The 25,424-nt window shown below is 41.2% G+C and overlaps 1 protein-coding gene across 10 annotated transcripts in view; it reads right to left on the minus strand.

Moving 5' to 3' along the window:
• Positions 1-25,424, minus strand: part of UNC5D (unc-5 netrin receptor D) — a 585,797-nt gene that overhangs the window by 12,796 nt on the left and 547,577 nt on the right. For 9 of the 10 annotated variants that reach the window (XM_073219009.1, XM_073219010.1, XM_073219008.1 and 6 more), the window contains 2 exons: positions 19,833-20,011; positions 1,454-8,415 (listed from right to left, as the gene is read on the minus strand). In XM_073219009.1, the coding sequence (XP_073075110.1) occupies positions 8,211-8,415; positions 19,833-20,011 (384 nt within the window). In that variant the 3' untranslated portion in view covers positions 1,454-8,210. Of the gene's footprint in view, positions 1-1,453; positions 8,416-19,832; positions 20,012-25,424 lie in introns of those variants that run through there. The other variant, XM_073219006.1, reaches the window with a different exon arrangement.

Below are 25,424 nucleotides of genomic sequence, written 5' to 3' on the forward strand. Positions count from 1 at the left end.
TCTCTTTGAAAGGAAGGATACATTGAATTTTTCTCTGGCTCAGAGCAAAGTTATTTGGTACAAATCATACAGTTGTTTGTGATAATGCCTTTGCCTTCTAAAATAGTCTTTATGAGGTTGAACAAAATATTTTTGCCACATTCCCATCAGTTTTCAGGGTGCATTTTTAGGGCTGTTATAGAGGAACATGGTTAAATCAAGAATTACAGGCAAGAATGAAAAAGGTTACCATGGGCTTATCATATGTTTAGTGATGATTTTTCAAAGTACAAAGAAATGAGTTGATGAGAACAAAGAAGTTGAAGACTATGTGGGCTAAATTAATGTCAGATGTAGAGCCCAGTTTCTCTGTTATTTATCTTTAGAAAAGTGAATCCCCAAATGTGAACTGTGAGATACTACTATTGCTCATGAAGTAGGAGTTAGTAGGTGATAAATATGTGGAAAAAGCTGCAGACAGAAGCTTTGTTTGAGTGATTAAAAATGCTTATTAGCATAATTCATAACAATAGTACTGACTGAGTATGGTTACTAGGGGATTAAGTGGGTGAACCCATGTGAAGTGCCTAACACCATAAAAGTATTCAGGGTATTTTTTGAATGAGTGAGTAATTCTCATCAGAGTAAGTTTGGTCAAATTCCAGTAAATGTTGGCTACACAGAACAAATCTAAGTTGGTCTAAAGCAGCTTAAGCCAGTCAGAACTAGCTCCTAAGTAGGTAAAACAGTATATTGCAGGTTCCTGCTGACCTGTTAGGTTTTCATCAGGATGAGCTAATTGCATCTGGATTTTTATGCTACTCACAGAGTTCTAGTTAAAATCTGTTTTGACCAATTCAGATTGGGCTTCTTTGCTCTAACCACATAATTCTGAAATTCTTGGGGCCCAGTCATACTGATTTACCTAGTTACTTAGAGCCAATTCTCATTCTACCACTGACTTAAATATATTTTCATCAGCTTTAAAGTGTTGCCTAACTTAAAATGGTAAGAAAGAAGACTTGGAACCCCTTACAGACCCTTTGTGGCTCTTCATACCCACCCGAAGGTCCCATTGTTGACCCAAAAAAGAATTACATGGCTAAATAAGTTTAGGAAACATTGCACCTACTCCTTAAAGATCCGTATACATTTGCTCCAGCACACACAGGAAGGATTTCAGAAATCTAGAGAATGGTGTTTACTTTATTCCACAGCTTTCCAAACTTAATTTGAAAAACAAAAACCTGTTATATTTCTATGGATATGGTATTTTGCTTCAAAAAAAAAAACAACCCTGAATTTGGAGAAGACTGGTTTAAACCAATTTTGACCTTTGAGTTTCCTATTTAAACTAGTTGGTTTTAAATTATCTTTGAGAAGATCACTGTTTAAACTGGCTCTGACCAGCTCTAGGTAGTTACTAAATTAACTTTAGCATTTTAAAAACCATGTGAAACATTTAATTAGTCAAGACATTGAAATGTGCGATATTGTACTTATTTTCTTAACAGTTTCCCATGGAGAGGCAGGAAATTTTTCTGTTCAAGTGTCTGTTAAAAAAAGAAAACAAACAAACAAAAAGAAGCATTTTGAGCAATAAGGTGAATGGTCAACCAATTATATAGTATGTATGGCTGGGATTATCTCAGAGTGTATGCAGATACATTCCAAAGACAGGTGGTGTGTGTGCGTGCGCACGCACGCATGCGCACGCGCACGTGTTGAGATGGGTTAGGAATAGATCATCTCATTCTTGCTCCCCATAGCCTGGTCGTGTCTCATTCTTGAGGCCAGAAAGAGCAAGTTCAATATGCCACCAGGACTTTAGAAACCGTCCTTGATGCGCAGGGCATCCCTGCCCCTGCCAGGACGTGGCAGGAGGTCTGTAGAGGGATTCCTCATTGGGATTTCAAAGTTCCACTCATGGAGTATCCTAAAATGTCAATAAAAGACTCTTTATTCATAAATAACTGATAGGCAGTAATTTGCGTCTGTACATTTATCTTGAAAAGTCTGTAACCATCCAGTTTTTTTTTTCAAACTCTACATAAAACATCCAAACTGTTCATTTTGTTCAATACAATATAACACAGCTGTTTGGCATTACCAAATATATATGTATATATATTTATAGATATGTACATGTGCTGAAAAAAGAAGCCGGTGCAGCCTTTTCTAAGAAGTCCACCCAAATATTTACTGTACAACATTCAGAATTTACATTGATAATACAAGGCACAGAAAGTGTGGTATGAAGCCAAGGCCATGCTTTATTTAAAATCGCTCCTCTGGCTTGTCACTCCTTCAGCTTCATGTCAAATGAAGTGTTCGCTTTTTGTTTTTTGTGGGTTTTTTTTTCAGCTTTGAAACACATCAAATAGAAGTCGGGAGTGGTATGGGTTTGAGATATGAATCGCTTGAAAGAGCCACCCTCCCCCACCACATGCCTTCCCAAATTAAATAGGACAATATAAAATCTGTTTAAAAATTCTTCCATACAGAAATGGAGGTAAACAATTATTCATTAAGTTTTGGGTCTGGGTTAGGAAAATAAGCCAGTTGTTCTCTAACTGCATCTATTTGTAATATTCATAGGTTGACCCTTACTTTTTATTACATGTACCAATTAGAATTAGTCATCAAGAATGGGACATTTTTAATCCATCTTTATTCCAGTTTAGAACAGGAGAAAATTGTTTTCCTGACCAGGAAAATTCCCTCAGACTGACTTTTCCCACCTTCCTCTGGAGAAATTTGGAGCGGGAGTGGCTCACGATCTTAGGCCTTGGAGCGTTTCTGGGTGAAATTTTTAAGTTGCCCTCTGATGAAGCCTAGCCGAAGGCCCCTGGTAAAGAGTGACTCCCTTCAGTGTGGGAGCTAACGGAGGGAAATCAGAGCTGTCGGACCTGTTTCTGATTGTAATGTCTGTTCAGTGATGAGGTCAGAAGGCATGATATTCTGCTTTGCGAACTTCCCTCAAATACCATCCGTACTTTTCATGATTCAACAGAGCCACAATTAAACCTCTACCTACAGTATCTATCCGATTTTAAGGGCATTGTAGAATTTGTCCAGTTTGGGAATTTGTATGTATATAATGCTTGAAATAATGAAATACTTCTGGGGTTAGCAAAATTTGAGGCAAAAGGACATTTTCATTGTAATCATGCCTTTTGTAAAAGTATTTAACACACATTTCTACTCATGCAAGAATTACATTACCGAATTTAGGGATATTTTATAATTCAAGGCTGTAACATTTCGGGGAAAAAAGATGTACCCCCTGCCAAAATCAGTATTAGGGGAGGGAGGAGGACATTTTTTTAAGCTTAGGCCTAAACATGAAGCTTACTGCCTTTTTTATCTTTGGGTTCAGATGGAGGGTGGGATCTAAGACATGACATTCAATGTTACTGTCTTAGGCCCACCTCATGAAGACATTCCGAATCCATGATCTTCACAACAAAAGGAAAAAGCAAAGTAGTTGCTTCAAAAACCACAATTATTCTATGTGAGTTAAATTTCCTACTTCAGATCACAGTACTACACACTAGTGACTAATGGCCAGGTCTGACTTCCATCCCCTTTTATCTCTTGAGAAAAATACAGCATACAAATTGCCATCTCGATCTTGTTGACCCTGCATTTGGGGATGTGAGGAGTCCGTGTTAGACACCGGCTCTCTTAGAATTGCTTTAGCAGAAACATCACATGCTGTCAATACCGCCAAACAGCTTTATAACTGCAGCTTTTCAAAGAGTTTCAAAAGTAAAAACACAAAATATGCAACACGCCTAAAGTCAGTTAACATTTTCACTTTGTGACATTTGACAAAATACATTTTTGCTTGTATCTCAGGAAAATTCTATGCAGACAAAACAGAGGAAACTGCAGAAACGGTGGCCATTCAGCTTTTGGCTAAAGCATTGATTTTTCAAATATGGTGCTGTGGCAACTAACACCAAAGGGCTACTAAAATTTTGTCACTGTCTGTAGGACAACATTTTGCTCTCCCACTTGCTGTGGCTGTCACCTCTAGTCCTGTCAGTGGGAGTTACTACGGATTCAGAACTTTGCAATGTTTCATGAGGAAAATGAATGAAAATGGGCCACACAATGGGCCAGACTCGTTCCTCAGCTCCTTCCCGGTTCCTGTGACCTTCACAGATCTGGAAGAAAGACCTCAGAGAGAAGGTCCCTTTCAATGTATCTGACAGTTTTGTTATTCAACACCTTTACAGAGGGACCAAGAAACTTGAGACAGAGCGGTAGAAAGGGGAAAAACAAAAGCACACCAAACACTTGTATAACATTTTGAAATTCACAGGTAAATCTGCCAGAAGTTTGGCAAGTGGAGAATACTACCGAAAACCAATTACGGGTGGTCCCTGACTTTCGACGGCTCGACTTAACAATATTTCAACTTAATGATGGGGCAAAAGTGATATGCATTTAGAAGAAACCATACTTCCAATTTTGAGTTTCTATCTTTTCCTGGGCTGGGGAGATGTGGTAGGCTTGTCTCTCGTGACGGGAACCAGCTGCAGCTCCAGTTGGCCTTGTGATCACGAGGGAAATAGCCATTCTGTATCCACAGAACCACTGTTTTTCACTTTCAGTAAAGCATTCAGTAAGTTACGGGAGATACTCAATACTCTATTATAAAGTAAGCTTTGTGCTAGATGATCTTGCTCAAGTGTAGGCAATTGTAAGTGTTCTGAGCATGTTTAAGGTAGGCTGGGCTGAGATATAATGGATGTTCTGTAGGTTAGCTGTATTAAATACATTTCAACTTACAATATTTTTCAATTTACGAGTTTATCAAGATGTAACCCCACCATAAGTTGAGGAAGATCTGTATACCATTTTAATATTCTACCTTTGCTTATCAATCCTGATGTTGAGAATTTCTTTCAAGGAAAATAGCTGCAATAAATCCAGAACTTTTAATCCAAAAGGAACCCTATTTAGTGATCTGAGTTAGCATCCCCTCTCAGAGTCAATTGAAAGAAAAATACAGGGACCATGGCAAGGGATAACACCTGCAGCTGGAGACAAAAATAATAATAAAAAAGGAAAGTTCCCCTCTTTAAAGAGAACTGTGTCAATTCCTATTCATCTCTTACAAAAAAGGCCAATAAAATTTTTGTGGGAGTACATCTGAGTTTTATGAGACTTTCTGCACCGGTAAATGAAGTTTGCATTTAAATCCATGGAGTGAGCTTCCTTTTGGCATAAAGGATTTTAATGGAAACCAGTAAGACTGCACAGGCAATGTTGTAAAAACTGTAAATTAACTTTATGATGCTGCAGTCTGAGAAAGCTGTGAAGTACACCATTTTGGTGGCATAATGTTAAAGTATGACTATTAGACTTAAATGCCTTTGAGGACTGAAAGGTCTGGCACTCAGTAGGATATTTTGTAAATACCATAATTGACCTACCAAGTATTAAGGGCCACTTTTAATTTCTTGGTTCATTTTGCACTAGGACAAGACTTCTAGTCTTCTAAACACTTGGATGGCAGACTGAATCTCTTTCAAGAGGGGCATTTGTGTGTAATGGGAACAAGGGCTTAGGTACCAGTAAGTGACCTTAGGAAGCTCAAGTATCAGCTAAGTCTATGTGATATGCAATTTCACATGCCCCCCTGCCACACACACTTGTTCCTTGGCCTATAAATCTCACAAACCTGGGTTCTCTTTGGAATTCTTTTGTAAGATACTGCCCATTCCTGACATGCAGTGGACACAGAATTTTATACATGTCTGTGGAATGCAAGCAGAAATAAGAGAGAAATGTAAAGAGGGAAAGAAAGGGACCAAAAGGTGGATTTGAACCTTGGGCTGAAATCAAAGGTGAATCATGTTAATTCGTTTCCTTGGAAACACAGTATGATATGATTGAGTGCACTTATAAAACTCCATCCCAAAGAAAACAAAAATCCACCGGAGGAAATTCCAGACATTCAAGGATTGATAATCACCTCTAATCTTAAAATAATCTAGATATATTTAAAGGAAAGCATAATTTTCCATCTGTTTTAAAATATAAAAGACATTATCAAAAATCTAAAAAGGATCTGTGTGGATTCACAGAATAATATATAACAATTCTAAGGCCCATACGGAAGAGTGAAAAGGTAGGAAGGTTTTAAAAACAAAAGTCCTCCCAGATGGATACTAACAAAAGCTCTATAATGTGTTTTCTGCAAGTTATTGTTCAACAGTGAATGCAGATTCTTTCTGCATACCACCTGTGCCAAATCAACTGTTTATTTTGGGTGATTGACCATCTACTTCCATTTCTTTTTCTTTGAGAAATTCTATCAGGGATGTCAAACGTTTTAGACTTTCATGCTTTGTCTCTGTTGCTCTCTGGAAGGGTGTCTTTCTGACCTAGATATGGTATTGTGAAAATATGCCTGATGGTTCTAAGAGGATTTGTTTTCTATGTAATATATGCCTTTGGTTCCTGAGAAAAGCAAGACTCTTTTGAATTTCATGCAGCAAAGCCTTCTATCAAATACAGGGGGCCATACGTACCATTAGAGAAAATGGCGAGCACATTCAAGTGTTCTTCCGTGCCTTACCCACGATACCATAAATTCAACCTATCTTTAGGTCATTTTCACTTAGGTGGGGATTCACATTTTTTTTTACGTGGGATTTACAAAAATGTTAAAGAAAAATTGATTGTATTCCCATGGCCAAGACTCCCCATTTTCTCCATTTCCCGACTATTTTTACTTTTGTTCTAACGTAGCTCCTAGGTAGCTACTCAGCCTCGTGGTTAATGTCATTCCTTGATTTCGGGTGTCCGGACTGTGGACAGCTAATTGACACGGCCACCAGAGGGCGGGCGGGAGCAGACCTGATCATCCCTAGTGTACCAGGACATCTTGTCACATGATTTAGTAGGATAAAAGAGGGAGTAAAGGGTTAAAGTGGGGGTCATAAATTATCTGTGGATTTCAGTTCTCTATGTCACTGCCTTTTACTTTAAAAAAGAATCATAAAACAACAGCCATTTGTTAATGGCCCTGTAGAGAAAGTGTACTTGGTGAAATTGAGAGTCAGGGCTTGAGGGATTCCTGAACAGTGCATGTGGCTTCTGGGACACTGGGAGAGAGATATTCCTCAGGTCTATCTATATGGGCATCATTCACAGCAAAGACTCTCTACCAGTTTCTCACAAGGCAAAAGGAGGATGGCCTATAGCCCTCCAAGAGATTTTGTGATGACAGTACCGACAGGCTAGAGCATTTCAAGAACCTGACCTGACAGTGGAGACCCATAGCCCGTATGACTACAATGCTGGGAACTGGATCAACACGCCCATCCTAGAATTTCCTCTTATTTGAGGCCTGTGGCATCTGAGTCCATGCTCCCTCGGACTGGATTTGACCTTTGTCTCCGGACGCATGGCATCAGCTGTGTTCTGAGAGCGCTCTGCAATCTGAGTGGCTTAGCTGGGGACAGGGATGGCTCTACTTCACTGAGTTCGAAGAAATATGTTTCCGTATTGGAAAGTCTAATTATGCTCTTTGCAACCTGTCCTCTACTGTAAAGAATGGGGGGTAGATTTGTCTCTGGGAAAAAAATGAAGGTGGGGTTACCCCAAGAACTAGTTTGTGGCCTGTCTTACCTATCAGCCTTGTCTCCACTAAGTGGCTAGAATAAACAGGGAATGGGTGCTGGTGTGGTGCACGCAGCTTCTAACCCTAAATGCCTTCCTTGACATTGCTGAAGTCATATAGGAGGGTTGGTAGCCCCACTTCTCAGACATCACAGATGCCAGTGGAAAGAATACTCTGACAGTATGGTACCAGAATCAGCTGGCCCTTTGGGGCACATCATTAAAAACCTGTTCCAGCATGTGCACTTACTCCATCTCTGCCTTCCCAGCCTTCCAGGGGCCCTTTCCCACAGTTGCTTCCACCTAGATCTGCCCTCACTTTCATCTTTGCTGCTCCAGATCTGAGAAGTTCATCAAGTGTCAACCCAAGTGTGGATTCAGCTAAGACAGGAGAGCCCCATTATATTTAAGAGGGCTTGTACTTGGCCCTGTTAACGTATTAGACCTACAGACAATTCAGTGTCTTCAACCAGGAATTCTGATTATAAATGAAGGCTGAATTCCCCAAATGCCACTGGGTGGGAAGCGGCCGCTTGCCCATGGGAAGCCATGTCCCGAAGGGGGACGTCACTCTCATGAGTGACAGTGGACTAGAGTCCATTTTTCCTGCTGTAGCTGAAGTCGGCCTCGTCAAGCTGGGACTCTGCAATGTCTGAGAGTTTCGTGTGCGTCCTCCCGATCTCCTCAAGGGCACAGGCCAGGGAGTCGAGGTCACCGTCCTGCTGATGGCGGGCTTCCCACAGGTTCAAAATGACGGCAGATGGGCTACTTTGTGTAGCAAAATAAGATAAATTCCTAGATAGAGTTGAAATAAAAATAGCAAAACAAAAAATGAAAATAGAAATAAAGGAACAAATAAAAGTCACTGTAAGGGAATTAATAATGAATTGTAAGGGATATTGTTATAATGGAAGTAGAAAGGGCCTCCAGGGCAGGTCTGCGGGCAGCCTGGTTTGCATTCTAACACTGAACGAAAACTGGACTTTGTACCCCTATCTGAGACCTTCCTGTCCTCCAAAGGCTCACCTACCTTGAGGCGGATGTGTGCATGAGTGCATGCGTGTGTGTGAGCGTGCGCACGTGCATTTCCCTCCTGATCAGCCCCTTGAACAGTTCCTCATGAGCTCATGTATGATGTATCATTCCCATTCTTTTTCAAAAATCTGACCCCTTTCTATCTCTCCCTTGGTAAATGTAGGGCTGTCAAGGTTTTATCTCTGATTTCTTCTGTTTTTCCTCTGTGGGCTCATGTCCTAAATGGAGTGGTCAGTGTCTCTGCCCCTCCGCTCATGCGGGTTCATGTGAGCTGGTTACAGATTGCCAAGTGACCTTTGGATTGCTGCAGTCACATCTCTCTCCACCTCCTCAAACTTGGTGCGTCAGAAGTGCATGCGGTCTCCATGCTTCCAGACTGGCCTCCCTTCCAGCTGAAACAAGTATCCCAGTAATTAGAACTGTCCTAACCTCTCACACTAGGGTATTTAATTTGACTCTTCCCTGTATGTTGTTTCTTTCTTTCTGACGTACTCATCGGCTCCATCCCTCCCCTTCATTCATACTGCTTGTGTTCAATTTATGCTCAACCGTTTTATGGCCTGGACCACAGAGCAAAGGTCTTTTAGCTCTTTGTGCTTCCAGACTCTCTAAAACACCTCGCATTGGATTTCTTCAGTCACCAGGTGTTACTCTCTTGTTCTCAGTGCCTGCTTCGGTCTGGCCTCCACCTAGCCATGTGCTGTATATTTTACTCTGTCTTCGTTTGCCTTTTGAGCCTTTAATGCCGGTTTAGGCAACACTTCACTTCTTGCTTTCATTCAGTCTAGTCTGTCCCCTAGGAATGCTCACTTCCTCTCTTTATCCTCTATTTATCAAGATCCTACACTCCTACAATGCCTGGTTCAATCCCTGTCTCCTCTTTGCTGAAAATGATTTATTTCTTCTCTGAACTCATTCTATGCTTGTGCTTAAATTTTCATGTGAGTAAAGCAGGCTTATGTATTTCATGTGTGTGAGTTTTGCCTTCCCAGTGTGATTACAGGCACCAGAAGGGAAAGGATCCTAGCTAATAATTTTCTGATTCTGCAGCAGCGCTTATCATAATACTCTTGACGGGTGCTTATTCAGTATCCACCCTCTGAGTAATTGATTGCTGTGAGCTTTTTTCAGATGATAGGAGATCTTTGGTGAAAACAAATGGTAACCTTTTAGACAATAACTTTGCTAAGCTGAAGACTTAAGACGGCAGCAAAAGATTAAAGGTCACAGTTTTTCATAGGTGACATACACTGGGGAGAGAAATGTCACCTCTGGTAAAATTCTGATGAGTTGAAAAGATTTTCCAGAGTCAACCAAGAAGTGCCAATTTTGAGAAGGCACTATGTTCATCACCACACTCAGCAAATAATGACAAAGTTGTCTCATGTAGCTAAGAGCACTTGGAAGAGAAGACACACTTTTAAGGGCACATCACCATTTACAGGCACCACACATGCACACACAGTAGTTCTGAGTGAATAAAGTTCTATTTTAGTCCAAGGTCTAACGGGACTGCCTAAAGCTAGTTGGTTGCCAAACATCATAAATATCATGGCTGTCAGCATAAATACAATAGAAAGCTGATCTTTCCCATAACTTCTGGATCTTTACTTGACAAGGGGAGATGGTCGGCTTAAGAATGTCCTCTCTAGTTTCTTAATCTTTCCTTCCTTCCTTCTGTTCTTCAACCCCTCTGGCCCTGGAATGAAACAGAGTTATTTCTACTCTAATAGAAATGGCAAAGCAAACCTTGCTCGGGCAGCTGAAGGACCCTAGCTGCTCTTAAATTTTAAGAACTTTGTTTTGAATATTGCCACTCCTTCCTGGTCATGTGCAGATCTTTGTAGAAAAAGTTGCCCTATCTCCAGGTCTATAAATAAATTGTCATACCCCAGTGAGCATTCAGGCAGAACACCCTGCAGGGGGAGCTGAGAAAAGCGAACTAAGAGACTAGGTCTGAGCGGATGCCGGTGGGTGGGCTGTGCGACAAACCCTTAAGTGTCCTTCAGCGGAAAAACCATCATGGATGTAACACTTGTCTCTGGCATGTGTAAATAATTCTTTATGCTGTCCAATGTTGCTTAAAAAAGAAAAGCACGAACAGCAAGCACAACAATAAAAGCAGATTTCTCATTATTCTCCTGAGGATTTATATTTTGTATTTGCTCTTGAACAACAATGAACTAGTGTCCTGGGAGTGGCTAGAATCCCTGTGATTTTATTAACCCGAAAGTTATACTTAATTCTATCCCAGGGTTTGACAAATTATTTCTGTAAAGACCAGAGTACATAGTTTTTACTTTAGGGGTCACAAATGGTCTCTAAAGGAGCTCCTTGACTCTGCCCTGGTAGTGTGGAAGCAGCCAGAGACAAAACCTAAATAAATGAGCGTGGCTGTGTTCCAATAAAACTTTATTTAGATACACCATAACTTGAACATACTATAGTTTCCACATGTCACTCTTCTTTGGATTTTTTTTTCTCCCCTGACCACTTAGAATTCTAAAACCATTCCAGCTCCTGGGCTACAGAAAAGCAGGTGGTGGAGCAGCGTCAGCCTGTAGGCCACAGTGCTGATCCCTGTCCATGTTGTCTTACGACTCCAACTAGATTTCCAGAGATGGCAGCTATTCGAAGGAAGATTAAACTGAACTTTCTGTGCTGCGTTTGAAAACAAGCACACAGAGGGCCAAAGCCGCTGAATCCCAAGCCATTGATCCTGCCTGCAGCCCCAGAGAGCTTTATCCTCAGTATGCGTTCAGGGATCTTTGACCTTCCAAAACAAGACAGGAAGGCCTGGGCGTAAGAATGCACTAATAAAACTGTAGGAGAGGCACACAGAATATGCTTTGGAGGTTTGATGAGTCTTTGTCCCAGTACAATATTAAACATATTCATGAATCCATGGGGGCGGGGGTGGGTCTTATAAGTACACCTGCCTGGAGGCTGCAGAATGACTTGTCAGCCACTCGGGTCTGAAAAGTCCTGCAAATGTCCTGAATAGGCACCCAGGGCTAAAGGAAGCTAAGTAATCAAAGAGGCAGAAATATAACTCTCACTTGGCACACGCCTCTGAACATACTGGAGCGAGTGAAATGTGCTCTCCAAAGCATGTTTTGGTTTTATTCTCTGAATTTATACAGGCATACTCAGCATATCACAGATCTCAAATTCCACTTAATTAGTAGATACATATAAGGGCATATTAGCCTTACTGAAAATGATTCAATCAGCATTAAGATAAACAGACACCCTATTAACTACATTTACCTGTCTACACCAGAATAATTAATATATACAAGAAGGTAAAATTCTACTGCAGTAAGCTACTCCCCAAAGACAGTTGAATTATTTTACTGCTTACATGTATACAAATGTATTATGATTTTTTGAGAATTGGTATACCATTTGGTTATCTCCATGCTGCTCCTTGATCATAAACAGAAATTATTCTGATCCCAACCCCTAGGACCCATTTCTCTTCCTAATATTGCTGGTGCATTTGGACACCAGACAGGTGCACATACAGTTCAGGGCATATTGTAACTATTAGAAAATATAATTCAAAGCAATAGTTGATTTTAAGCAATTTCCCGAGTGACTTTGATTTTGCCTCTTTGGAAAGGAAATCAGAACATTTAGCAAAAGCAGTAGTCCTGAGATCCAGGTAGATGCATCAAAATACAGCTTATTTTTTTTCTTTCTCTTTCAAAAAACATTTTAAGATGTGAATGTTTATTATGCTGGTTGTAGTTGCTTCAGATTGTAACATTTTATGCCCTGAACTTGGGGAAACTTTTGGTCATAGTGTTTTTAAATTCCGAACCACACAGGTAATTTGAAAAATAACATCTATTTTTCTCGGTGTGAATGATGCAGATGAGATTATCTGTGCTCTATATTGTAGGAATCTACTTTAGAATCCTTTTATGTTATCAGATCAATTCATTTGCCCTAGACCCCACAGACTCAAATGACTTAATCTTTTCCTTTGAAACTCTCCCTGAAAGAATACAGATAAACTCTTTAAAAAAAAAAAAATGCTAAGACAGCTGAGTACATTTTTCCATCTAAGTTCAGTGAGTAGTAATGGTTTATTGAATTTAATTTTCTTTTGTTGAGCGTACATGCTTTCTCTTCACCTGTGTTCCAGGAGGGGTTTGTTTCATTACCATGATTAATTTAATCTTTCTGAGACTTCCCTGTCCCTGTCCCCAATTAAAATCCCATGCTTTATGCAGATGGCAGGACAGAATTGGGCACATGAATCTTTACCTTCCCAACTTCACTAGCTAGACACAGGCCAGCTTATAATAGTGCTGCATGTGGGTCAAAACTGAACTGTTACATAGGATCTCAGTTTTCAGAATACATCTTCAAATTAATGACTATATTAAACCAATAATGGAAGTTTTATTTCATCTGAGGATCTCTGCAAACAATCACTGTGCCTTCTGTTCACTTTTCTTGGGGTACAAAGAGGCGGGGAGAATTGAGGGACAGTGATGAGATTTTGCCATTATAACATCTTTATATACTGTTGCAACACTGGGCAATGTTTTTGAGAAGGAAACGTGGCTAGTGCCCACTCAGTGTGAATTTAGAAATACCCACCCTTTGTTTGGTACTTGAAAGCAGCATGCAAGTACAGATGTCCTAGTGAATAGTACCGTCTAAACCCTCCTGCAGGTAACAGAGATGAGAGGGCAGTAATGGCAGCAGGCACAGGTCTGAGGCTCCTAAGGGCCCTGGGATTGCATGGAAGAACTGCACCCACAGCTGGAGTGCTGGCTCCCTGCTCTTAGGTCTGTGAGTGCTTGAGTGTGTGTGTGTATGAGGGGCCTCTCTTTCACTCTGAACTCCAAATAAGAAACTTTAGTTATTCAGAACCATGCTATAAAGGTCTGACTGACCTGTCTGCAAGCTGTAAGCCCTTCTTGGGACTAACTGTGAGAATGAATTTCCCAGCAACATAAAGTAGTGGACCAACAGCTCTTGAGCTAACATCTTGGGCAACAGAGGACCCCTCATAGGGTAAAGGTCATAATTTCATTCAGAATTTAGGATTTCACCGGCTTTCAAGTAGAAGGCAGCATTTGCCCCTGTAACAGGAGGGCATCAAGCTTCTAGTCTACCAACAGTTGCCATTTACATCTAGGTCAACTTTAAAAAAAATTTTTAGCCACTAAAAGGCATTCTTAAAAAAATACCATCTTTCTGAGCAGGATGGCAGTATAAGAAGTAAAAACCAAGTTAAGTTGCCTGTAATTAACTGGGAAACATCATGACAGGAACAGAGCATTATCTGCTGTGTAGTACCAAATGGGGAACTGAAACAGTCATAATGAAAAAATATTAATACCCTGTGATCATTCTAATTGCCTCATTTAATGAAAGCATCTTATGTAACCCAAACCAGCCCTCCATATAGTTTTTTAAATGCAAATAGAAGAGGAAAGCCATTTATAGTGAGCAGCAGTAGCAGGACACCCCATAGAGTTTGGACCATTCTCCAAGCTGCATCCCCAAACTTCAACCTCTCTGGGTTCTCAACAAACAGCAGAGCAGCTTTCAGGGTAAAGCGAGTCACTGTTTGATTTTCTAAAGGACAGGCAGAAGGTGCACAGCGTGGTGCAGCTCTGCCTGCTGCCCCTGTGCCCTCAGGTGGAAGGAAGAGGGCACGGAGAACCCAGGGGAAAGGATGCGGGCAACTGAGCACACGCTGGGCTCCACTCGGTCTCCTCCGAAGACTGCCTCCGTTCCCTCGGGCCGCTGAATTTGGCAGTGACGTTCGCCTCATAGTTTTTCCCTCCGTCCACTCCGTTACCTGGTTGTGGAAGGGGAATGGCAGGGATTCTTCCTACATTGGAAGATATCGTAAAGCCCGGCAGCTTTCAGGACCACATATGAGGTACCAAACGAACAAGGACCGTTGTAGACCCTGCTTCTGGTTCCCCAGCGTCATGCCTGCTCGGGTGGACCTGTGACCATTTCTCACTTTGGAAATTACAGGCAACAAAAAATACGTCAGCTCGACACTGTGCAGAAGGGATCCAGGCTATAAAGGGGCCTTGGTGTGTCCTCCCATCTCAGCATAAAGGAGGAAAAACTATTCCTTCAAAGAGCTGCTCAGACTCACCCCTTGCCTAGAAGGGATGGAACATAAAGAGCTTTTTCCCGTGTTGCCTTTAGGATGGACACCTGCTCCTCAGAAACCAGACACGGCGTGTTCACGGCTGACCCTGTCCTGGGCTGTCTGACAGCTTCGTACCAGCAGGTGGTGTCATGAGTCATTGACTTCGGTGGAGGGAAATGCAGACGCCCCCCACCTGGCTGCGCTGGGCCCCTCTGGCTGCGCTCTAAGGGCACTTCAAGTTCCAGACTCCGCTTGTAAGCCCGCTGGGCCAGAACCAGGCCCTCTGACTTGGGCTCCTCATGGTTCGCCCCCAAGGACCTGTGTAACGCTATCCTCCTCCGTATTCTCCTTTGAAGAGTCATGAAATAGCAGCTTCACATCCATTTTTATTGTTTAAAGGTTATGATGTGTTTATTTGCCTCTAGCCTGCAGAACTAAGAGGCCCTAGTTTGGTGTAATCACAGTAAATCACCAAACACGGGCAGGAACATAGCGATTTTCAGTGGTTGCTGGTGACCATCCCCGTGGTCTGCCGGTGAAGCAGGCCTTCTGTGTGTGTTCTGTAGTCACCTTTTCCCCTTCCTTTCCCCCTCCCTTCTTTCCCCTCCACCCCAAAAGAAAGCTGGCACTGGGACTGTCCCACTTCTAGTGAGTTCTCAGCAGTTACTCTGAGGTAGATTAATGAGCTGCCTTGCGACCTTCCTCTGTCCTCTCCCACTGCCCTCCGGCCGCTTCACCGTTTGTATGCATCCAATTAAGAGGGTGCACAAGGGAATGAAAGGATATGACCTCAACGTGAGGAAGTTCTGTTTCTCATTAGAGGTCCTGTTAAAAGAGCTGGTGGGCACAAACAAGTTGTTACAGCCCTGCGTATCAGGCACAAGGGTGGAGGGATTTCATTTGCTCATAATTTCCACAAATGACTGAATATTAACATAACCAGCTGACCAACGAGAACTGTGTTTCTCTGGCAGTGTTGACCAATTTTCAAACAAGCATACTATTATGAAAAACTGTTGATAAGGTGTAATCTCTCTGTTACTTTCCACCTTGAAATCCTTTGTTCCATTTTGGCTGCTTCCCCTCTACCCTTCCTCCTATCTGAGCACTTTACCCAGCACCTGTTCCCATAGCAACTTGATCAAGCTGGCTATGTTTTCACAAGGGTTTCTGGAATATGAAAATTGTCAGGCCTTAAGGAAGAAAGATCTAATAGAATTTCAGGTACTGTGTTAAGACCTGAGAGGAAGCCAAGAATCCTCCATACTGTCAGTTTTGTGACCTGTTTTCTTTTGAGACCCACTTTTGAAATCCCTTGATGCTTATTCTTATCAATTCTGTTTATTAAGAGACAAGTTTTTAAAGTCAAGTATACTACAGACTGAAAAAGTTCATGCCATTCAAGAAAAAAAACATTGAATTCGCCTCAGTAGACAGTACGAAGTCTGTTTAACTGCAATTAACAAAGTAAAAAGTCTCATACAAATGTAAAGTGCCATCGAAGTTTAGACAAGGGGGGTACTTGTAGCTGAAGCAGGTAGTTTCCTATATTATTTAACTTCTTTAGTCCTCAGCAATGGTCTTTGCCATCTACTCCTATGCAATCGATTCTTTATTCTCAGCCCTTCCCACCTACCAATCACATGTTGTCAAGAGCATGAAGTGGAGAGTTATTGCAGCTGAACTTATAGAATAAATGTGCAATCTCAGCTCTGAAGTATAGCAAGTATGGACTCTGAGAAATAGAGTTTGTTCACAGAATCTAAAATTGCAAGTCTTATCTGTGACATTCTTTGCTAGGCTGTGTAGCTTATTTAGCATGATCAAGGTGCCAGGCCACCTGTGTTGCCACCTTCTAGCACATTCTCACCAATTGCTAAGCCTTTAGCTTTCTGCTGCTTGCCTTTCTCTCCTATTCAGACCTAAGTAGAAATTTGTTTGGCAAAAAGTAGATCATCATCAGTGACATTTGCATATACCAAATGGAGGGCAAAAGAATATTTTTACTGGCAATAAAATAAAAGCAAATTTTTCCCGCCACTCCCTTTGACAAGTCCCTTAGGTGTCACGTAAAAGTGCTGTCCTAAGACCAAGGTAGATAAATGAATTCTCTAACAGAAAGACTGACTGTGGCCTCTGTGACCATTTTTCCCCAGAGCTGATAAAAATCTCAAGTGATGGAATGGCTCTCGTCCTCAATAATATTGGCATATTGACAACTTTGGATTTCTGTGTTTTAACCCACTAGTGATGAATTCTATGCTATTTGTAACCATGAGAGATCAAGACTGGTAACTTGGGATTACATGACAGGAAGTTGTGAAAAACTACATCTGAAAGTACCCCTTCATCTCTGTCACATGTTTCTTCCTATGTAGGAGAAGACATATGTTTGTTACAGTAGTGACGACACAAAAGGTATGTGACAGTTCTTGCAAAATGAGAATCGGCTAACATTGGGTGTGTGGTTTCCAGCCGTGTTTGTCCTGTTGTGCTTCTCTAAATGTCTTGGTGGCCATATCTGCCGAACCACACCAGGCTGCAGAAAAGGACCCTATCCTGCACCCCAACCCCCAGGAGGCTCGGATGCAGAGTGGGTGAAAAGCTTCATCTCCAGGTGCTACCTTGACTGAAGCAGTAAGATCCTATGGACATTTTACTAAATGAGGGCAGTCATTTAAATTGGGGGTCAGCAAATTACAGAGGCCAAGGCAAATAAATACAGGTAGTTGCCTGTTTCTGTGGAGTTGGCTGGAACACAGCCATACCTTTTAGTTCTGTTTCCCCGGCTGATTCAAACTACAGAGGCAGAGCTAAATAGTTGCTGAGTGGCTGCAACAGATCCCATTTGGCCTTACCTATTTACGCTCTGATTCTATAACAGCAAAAAGTTTGCTGATCCCTCGTTTCATAAATCATTCTCACTCCATAGTTATTCTGCTTTTGGAGAGTTAAGCTAGAGAATGAAGAGGAAGGTAGGAAATGCCGTTCACTGAAGTTGAATATATTAAGAAATAAGATTAAAAGATAGAAGTAGATTATGTGGATTCATGCTATTCTGATTTGCTGGTAATTATGAAAATTTCAAAGAGTAACTCTTACTGAAAGTTGACATTTTCTGGGCACTGTTAGAAACTTTCCATAAAGTAGGTCATTTGAATTTCTCGTATCAAAGAAATTTAGGCTTTCCTGGAAAAAGGGGTCTGAGGAAAAAGCAAAAGCGAACAAGTGCCAGGCACACCAAGAGCTCAGGTTTTAGGGCTCTGGACCCTACAACACTAAAAGAGGGCAGTCTGCTCCTCTGTAGCCACTTACTACCCATTAGAGCCCAGACGCCGAATGTGGTTGACCTTAATCTCCTGGTCCGAAATGTGCAAGGTCCGAAACTGATGGCTTTGTAGGCACTCAGTGTAGTTCTCGTGTATGGATCATAAGTGGAGAATGAAGTGGAAAAGGGCAGGTACGTGCGCACGCTCACTCACAGAGTAATGACAGCGTCCATGGGTACATGCATATTTTGTGGCAATTATTTTCTTGCAAATGGTGGATTAAAAGCCAAACTCTTACATCCAGAATGGATTACAGAGTTAATGTACTTCTAATTCTATGAATTGTATCTGTGGAAAAAGAAATAAAGGGATGGTGAAAGATGTGGAGACAGACTGGTATTGGCTGTAAAACCAGGGATGGTCTTGCGGAGCCTTGAGACCATGGCCAATCTTGTTTATTTTTTTTTACAAAATTCTGTTCTCTGGGCTAGTTTTTCATTTTGACCCCCATGTTAATCAGAAAGTGAACCTGGTCATTGTTTTCACGGGTTATACATAAGACACCTCATCCTTCATCAGAGGTGTTGGGAAATATTCAACCTAAATTTCCTATATGCGCCTGTATTTTTGTATTCTTTCATTTTCAATCTATGCCTTTCCAAGGAGTTCACTCTCTGTGGGCCTGCCTCTCTCTTTAAATTCCATTTTTTTTTCCAGCAATGCCTCCTTTCCTGATTTTCCTCTCTGAGCCTGCCTGCTTTTCAGTTGGGCCCTTCGTTCATGGATCCTGGATCCCTTTTGAAATGGGGAGAGGCGTTCTATCCTTTCTTGGCAGACATCCACCTCCCTTTCTGAGAAGAAAGAGGCAGGTAGGATGATAAAGAACAGAAAATGGAAATGACAGAGCGAGCCAAAACAATAAGAAAATAAGGCTCCGCCTCAGAAGAAAAAAAATTGGACCAAAGAACAGGGGGAGAAAATGGTTCTGGCAAAACCTGCTCTCTTTTCTATTCACTCTGGGGCATGCGGGGTGCGCTAGGGGGGAGAGAGAGGTGACCCGTGAGCGCCTGTTCCCCATAAGCAGTCCCTCAGGCTGGGCCGAACCTGCCCACCTGTCAGTGCTGCTCCGCCTTTTCTCATCTACAGTGATAAGCCCCTTATGAATCTCTGTCCTGACCTCGACTTAACTATGGGGTTAGCACGGTCCGAGCGGTCAGTTTAAGCAGCACACTTACTCGTGGTGCCTGTGTAACCTTTCGCTCATTCAATGCCCTCTGCCTTCAGACCTGAGAGTTACATCCTCAAACTGCCTTTTTTATATGGAGGCACCTACTTTTGCAGGCTGACCATGTGCCCATCCATGAAGGGTTAAATTAAGCTCAAGGTTACCTGATGGTGGTGAGGAGGTATGAGAAAGTCGCTTCTCTGTTTTGGTATCACTGGCTCAAGACTGTGCTGGGAAAACTCACAAGCACCGAGGTGACGTGGCCTAAACCCTCACTTGAGTGGCTCCGTCAGCAAGCCTGGACATGGGACAGGACCAAAGTAGGCCTTTGTCCATAATGTCCCCAAATGGAGTGGCACAATGGGGTGGTAGAAAAGCCACATGCAATGTCACATTCTTGCTCTTTTCCCACTAACCAGGCCTCTCATGAAGTATGGCCAGAGGAATCCATAAAGAGATCAGGGCCTGGAACCACACGGACAGACCCAACCCATGTTACTTTTCACAGCTCTCTTAGCAAAATCTTTCAGAAGTTGCCCCCAGTTACCTGTTGATGCTGTTCTTCTGCGCTAACATCTGCCAGTCCTTGCCTTTGGCATTGGGGGTATCAAATGTAGCACAAATCCGCTGTCTGATGGAGTAGGGAATTTTGAAGGCTTTGGGGCCAGTCTGTGCAGGAAAAGTGCTGTCCTCTTGTGCAAAGAAAGTGATGGTTTCTCTCTCATTCTGTGAAAAACATCAGGAGAGCATGATCAGATCCAAGTGGAAGGACTACTGATTAACACTTCTATTTTTTAAGAAAATCTGTGTTAATACACATGCACAAAATGCTTGCCTGTTGTGATGGATTCTGTAAAATACATTGGCAAGTTCCCCTCTCTTCTAAAATAGTAAATAACTTCTGGAGTAGCCTAGTAAATCATGCTTTGGAGATTTACAACAGCCTCCTCTGCTCAGGGGAGTCACAATCATTAGCTCCCTATATCTAAGGAGATGTCAGGTGAGAGCAGAATTAGACTCTTTTTTTTTTTGACTCTCAGAGACAGATCTAGAATGAGTAGAAAGAAGCTGCCAAATGACAGATTTCATTTCTGTATATGGAATGACCCTCTGATAGAGCTGACCAAAGATAAATGGACTGATCAAAGAGGCTGGTTGGGAAGCGACTTGTCAGTACAAGCACTACAAAAGGGAATTGACTGTATGTTGATCATCTTAAAGTTTGCACCCTAAGGTTGTATGATTCCATAGTAAATATTTTGGCATTGCCGCAGAATTAAATTGCTTTGGTAAAATGTGAGCCAGCCATGAGTCAGTGATGAAGTCCAGTCTAGCCTGTGGAGTGGTACAGGTTGGAGGGCTTCTGCCCACTTCTGTTAGAGCCGCCCCATGAGGATTTGTTACTTCTGTACATCATAGCAGTGTGATCATCATATCTAATATGAACTCATAGAAATTGGTCAGATTGGAGTGGTTGCTCAAAAGTTTATGTAGACTCACAGAATCTTAAGGCTTGAGTACTTAATTGAATCACTCCCATGGTTGTGATATGTTACAAGACAGAAGGGATTCTGCAGGTGTCACTAAAGTCCCTAATCAGCTGACCATGACTTGATGAAGATTTTTTTGGGTGGGCCTGACCAAATCAGGTGGCTTTTAGAGAGAGAAGAGGCAGCTCTTATCTGGAAGCATCTCTCCTGCTGGCCTGGAAGAAAGCAAACAGTGATGTCATGAACTACTTACAGAGGCGGCTGCATGACTAGATCCTGAGGGCAGCCCCTGGATGCTGAGAATGACCCTCGTTCAGCATCTAGCAAGAAAATAGGGACTTCAGGCTTAGAGCCACAAGGAAATGAATTTTTTCAACCAGAATAAGCTTGGAAAAGGGCTCTGAACTCCAGCTAGGAAGGTGTTTCTAGCCACCACCTTGATCTCAGCCTTGTGAGATCTTGATAAGGTAACTCATTAGGCCATGCCTAGACTTTCACCTACAAAACATGTGAGACAACAAATGGGTCTTGTAATATGCTGCCAAATTTGTGGTAATTTGTTGTACAGCATAAGAGAACTAATACAAAGGGAAATCAAACAATAAAATCTGAGATCAGATTAAGGGACTACTTAGGACTGTTTAAACCCCAAGAAAGTATCCTTTGAGTTAGAAATTTCTCATCTTGTTGTCCTTCAAGTCAACACATGCACTTCCTGAACTTCCCTGTAATCCTGTCATAATGCTTTTTCTGATCTTTGCATCTCTTCTTGATGTGTGTACCACATTCACGGTGGTCCTTCTTGGCTTATTGCTATAAACAGGCTCACAAAGCTATAAACTTTCAGACTTGGTGAGTCTTCAAAAAGCTACTAATTGAGGAAACTGGTTCTTGCACAGATCTTGTTAATGATTAGCAATGCTTTTTGTCTTTCTGTAACCATTTAAGGTAGTTACATTTTGAGGGCTGTGTTTGGAAGCACAATGCCTTAACATAGCATTTCCAAAAGGGTACCTCATAAGACACTCTAAGAACAGTCCCATGATCAAATACATTTGAGAGATGCTGCATATTATCCAATCCTGAAATTAAAAGTACATGTTACCATATTAAATAGCTTCTGTTTAACGGTTTTACTTCTACTCCCTGGAGTATTATAGAACAGTGCTCACCAAATTCTTCAAGCATTTGAGATCAGCATGGTTCTCAGAGGCAGAAAGACCCTGCTTTGGAGTATGGTTTTGCATGACCTAGCTTAGTGACTTTGGATGCTACATGACCTCCCTCAGCCTTAATTTCCTCATCAGTCTGTTGACATTTTTTTTTTAGATGCTACAGTGGTTATGAAATTTGGTAAAAGCCACCTAAGTAGTTGTGACATAGCTGAAACTAGAATTCCGATATGCTAATGCCTATAAGCAGGACTCAGTTCACTGTGCCATCCTGCTTGAAGATGAGGACCAGAAAATCCTCAGCAGGATGGTTAAGAAAAAAGCTCCAAGTAATGTTAGCATTAGGCTTCAGGAATTAAGGGTATGAGGGGCTTCATGGAGGAGGCATGAAGGATAGGTAGCTACTGATTGAATAGAAATTTATGGGTAAGTGGTTATTTCAGTCATAGTGGACAGTTCTTTCGTCATATATTGGAGGATTATACAATAAACCAACTCAGGTTTCTTAGTGCATAAAATAGGTTACAAGACACATCATTTTTTTATCATGGGTTATAAAAATTTCTTGTAGCCTTTAAAAAATGCAGATCAAGTAGGGATAGTCTCCTTACATATTTCCTGACGTAAGGCAGGATGAAGTCCTCAAAAAAATAGCAGAAAGTAGAGAGAAAGGAATCCTATGCGAGATAACATGGTAGCTGTCATTGTGAAACAGCACTCAAGGGTGTCCACACATGAAAAGGCAGGTGGTGTTGAAAGGGAAAATCCTGCAGGTGCCCCCAGCAGAGGACTGTCATCGCCCACTGGCTTCCGGAAGCTGTCATGGCATCTGTGAGCTGACCACAACAGCCAAGCTCTGTCTTTACTATTGGCAGGAGAAAGATCACCTTGATACATGAAGTCTTCAAAAAAACTGGACAGGGCAGTACAATTTGAAGGTGATTAAAATATTATATGAAATTTACACTACAAATATTTTTTCTATTTACACCTTAATAAGCAGGCCCCCATTTCCTGCATAAAGTTTCCAAGTTTAAGTATTTCCCATGCATAGGGTTTATGCTTTATGTAACCTTGTGACAGTCTAAAAGATATCTGGGCAAAGTAAAAAGAACCCTGTAGATACATCACATTTTATGATGGTTTAAATTAAATATGCAGAGGAACAGTAGATTTTCATGCTCTGCACATCTGAGATAAGTGGCTGCTACCCAGTTAGCTTGGGAGTTGTAAATCAAGGAGAAATTCCAAGTATTCTGTCTATATTGTAACAGGCAAGTCATCTCCGAACTTCTACCACTTTTGGAACAAAGATAAGAGAATTGCTTGAAGGGAAAATTGTAACATGCAAGATTCCCATTTAAGTTTTTTCTGCCTACCAAAAGAGATTCTTCAGTAACATTACATTAATAAGGAATGATGATTTAAATTACTTGAGGATTCTTCCCTTCTCTTCAGTATTAGCAGAATTATTTTGCTTCAGCCCACAATTTTTAAATCGATGGTATCGTTACTTTATGATAATCATTAGGTGATTCTATTGGGTTAATTTTAAGGAGAACCAGCTTGCTGCCAACGATGGACACAAAGGCCACTCTAAAGAATAGAAGAGGCATATTATCTTTATCACTGAAATAATTTGTAAATGTGAGAATGGTATGAATGCCATTTCTTTGGAAAGCCATTTAATTAAGAGGCATGAAGAATGTGACAGATGTAGGGATGAACATAACCAAATACCTTCAATGAGGATGATCTCTGCATTGATTTAGGTATTTAAAATCAATATTATATTATATATATATATATATATAAAATGATATACATGTATATATAGGTATGTGTGTGCGTATATGTATGCATCTCTTTTACCTCCTCTGGTTCCATCATTACATTTGTGAAATAGTGTCACAAAGGCAATCCCTTAAAGTAAGGTAAGAAGGTGGGGCAGTAAGCCTAAATATGTAGGGGTGTTTTTTGGAGGAAATATTAGGGATATATAAATTTCAGAGACATCTATTTAAAGCTTCCAGAGTGTTAGTTCCATAGTGGTTATTTCTATATCAGTCAGGTATTATCAAGGTATTAAAACCAATAATCTATTATTACTGGCTGACTGACTGATACAGAATGGATCTTCCCCCTCCCTAGATAATCCTGATTTCTCAGCGCTTTATGTATCTTCACTTTGTCCTCCCATATACCACAAAATACCAAGTCATTTTCAGGGAGAAAGGGATGGTTTTTATTCACCAGATACATCACCACGTGTATGCTTTTCCCAGAAGGGAGACAGTGCCAGGGTGGGCAGGACCCTGGGTGATTAGCGATGGAGACACCCCTGTGAGGGCAGATCTATGTGCAGGAAACCTGTTCTATTCTGGAGGATCTGCAGAATGAACACTTAATCCAGCCCGATATGGTTCTATCCCGTCCATCTGCAGTCTTGGAGGAAGAATGTCCGTTTTCAAATACTTTCATCCTCAAAGACATAATTGCTGTGCTGTTGGTCGCTAGTGCCTAAACCCCCAAAGGGAAGGCTTACACTAGGGACAAGGCCCACAGTTAGGACTGAGAAATCAGATCTCCTTGACTGGGATCTGGAGGTAGAATGGAAATCCAGGCTTTGATCTTGAAGTCAGATAGTTGGAACTCTGGTCCCCCATCAGCTCTATGAACTTAGATAAGAAAGTTGACCTCTTTGAGTCTTTGAGACTGATACATCATATAAAATTATGATAGTATAATACTTAACACAGTCATGATGGTTATATGGAAAAGCATGAAGTGGTACCTAAAATAGAGTGGCTTTCAAAAGTTATTAAACTTCTTCTGACATAGAAAATGGTAACATTTGATTTCCTTGAGAAATACAGATTATTACAAAGAAATGGAGGTACATGGGTCCAAAGTCCATCAGTAACACCTGAAGCAATTAATAAAATGATCATTACAGGATTAAAAGTATCAATAACGCTTCTAAAATGCAATAGCCTACAAACTGGACAACTGTTTTCAGTCCAACACTGAATATCTAAATATTATTTTGATACTTGCCTCTTATTATCAAGAGATATTGTAATGTCATCTTCTTCAAAGCATTTCAAAGTGATTGTAAACTTGGGAAGCATTAGAAAAGGAACTTGAGGATAAAAGGTAAGATTGCAGAGTAAAGGATAAGTTTAGTAGCTCATTTTCCTTCCATGCACTTCAAGAATTTGCTTAAGCCAAGTGCAAAAATGCCAGGATGTACCAACCCTATCACATTCCTTTTATGTAAATTTCCTTTAATAGCAGAACTTGGTCCCCAATACCTAAGGGCTCTTAAAAATAAAAATTTGCTAATCCTGGAATTCTTTTGTTGATCTGTTAACAGATATTTAGAGTAGTTTGCATCAGATACATCTTTATGTTCTGCTTTTTCATGCTTGCCTCTGAATACCAGAAGGAAAATCTTCTTGGATTTTCCTTTTGTTT

The sequence above is a fragment of the Manis javanica genome, chromosome 12 (assembly GCF_040802235.1).
Source record: "Manis javanica isolate MJ-LG chromosome 12, MJ_LKY, whole genome shotgun sequence".
Taxonomy (NCBI): domain Eukaryota; kingdom Metazoa; phylum Chordata; class Mammalia; order Pholidota; family Manidae; genus Manis; species Manis javanica.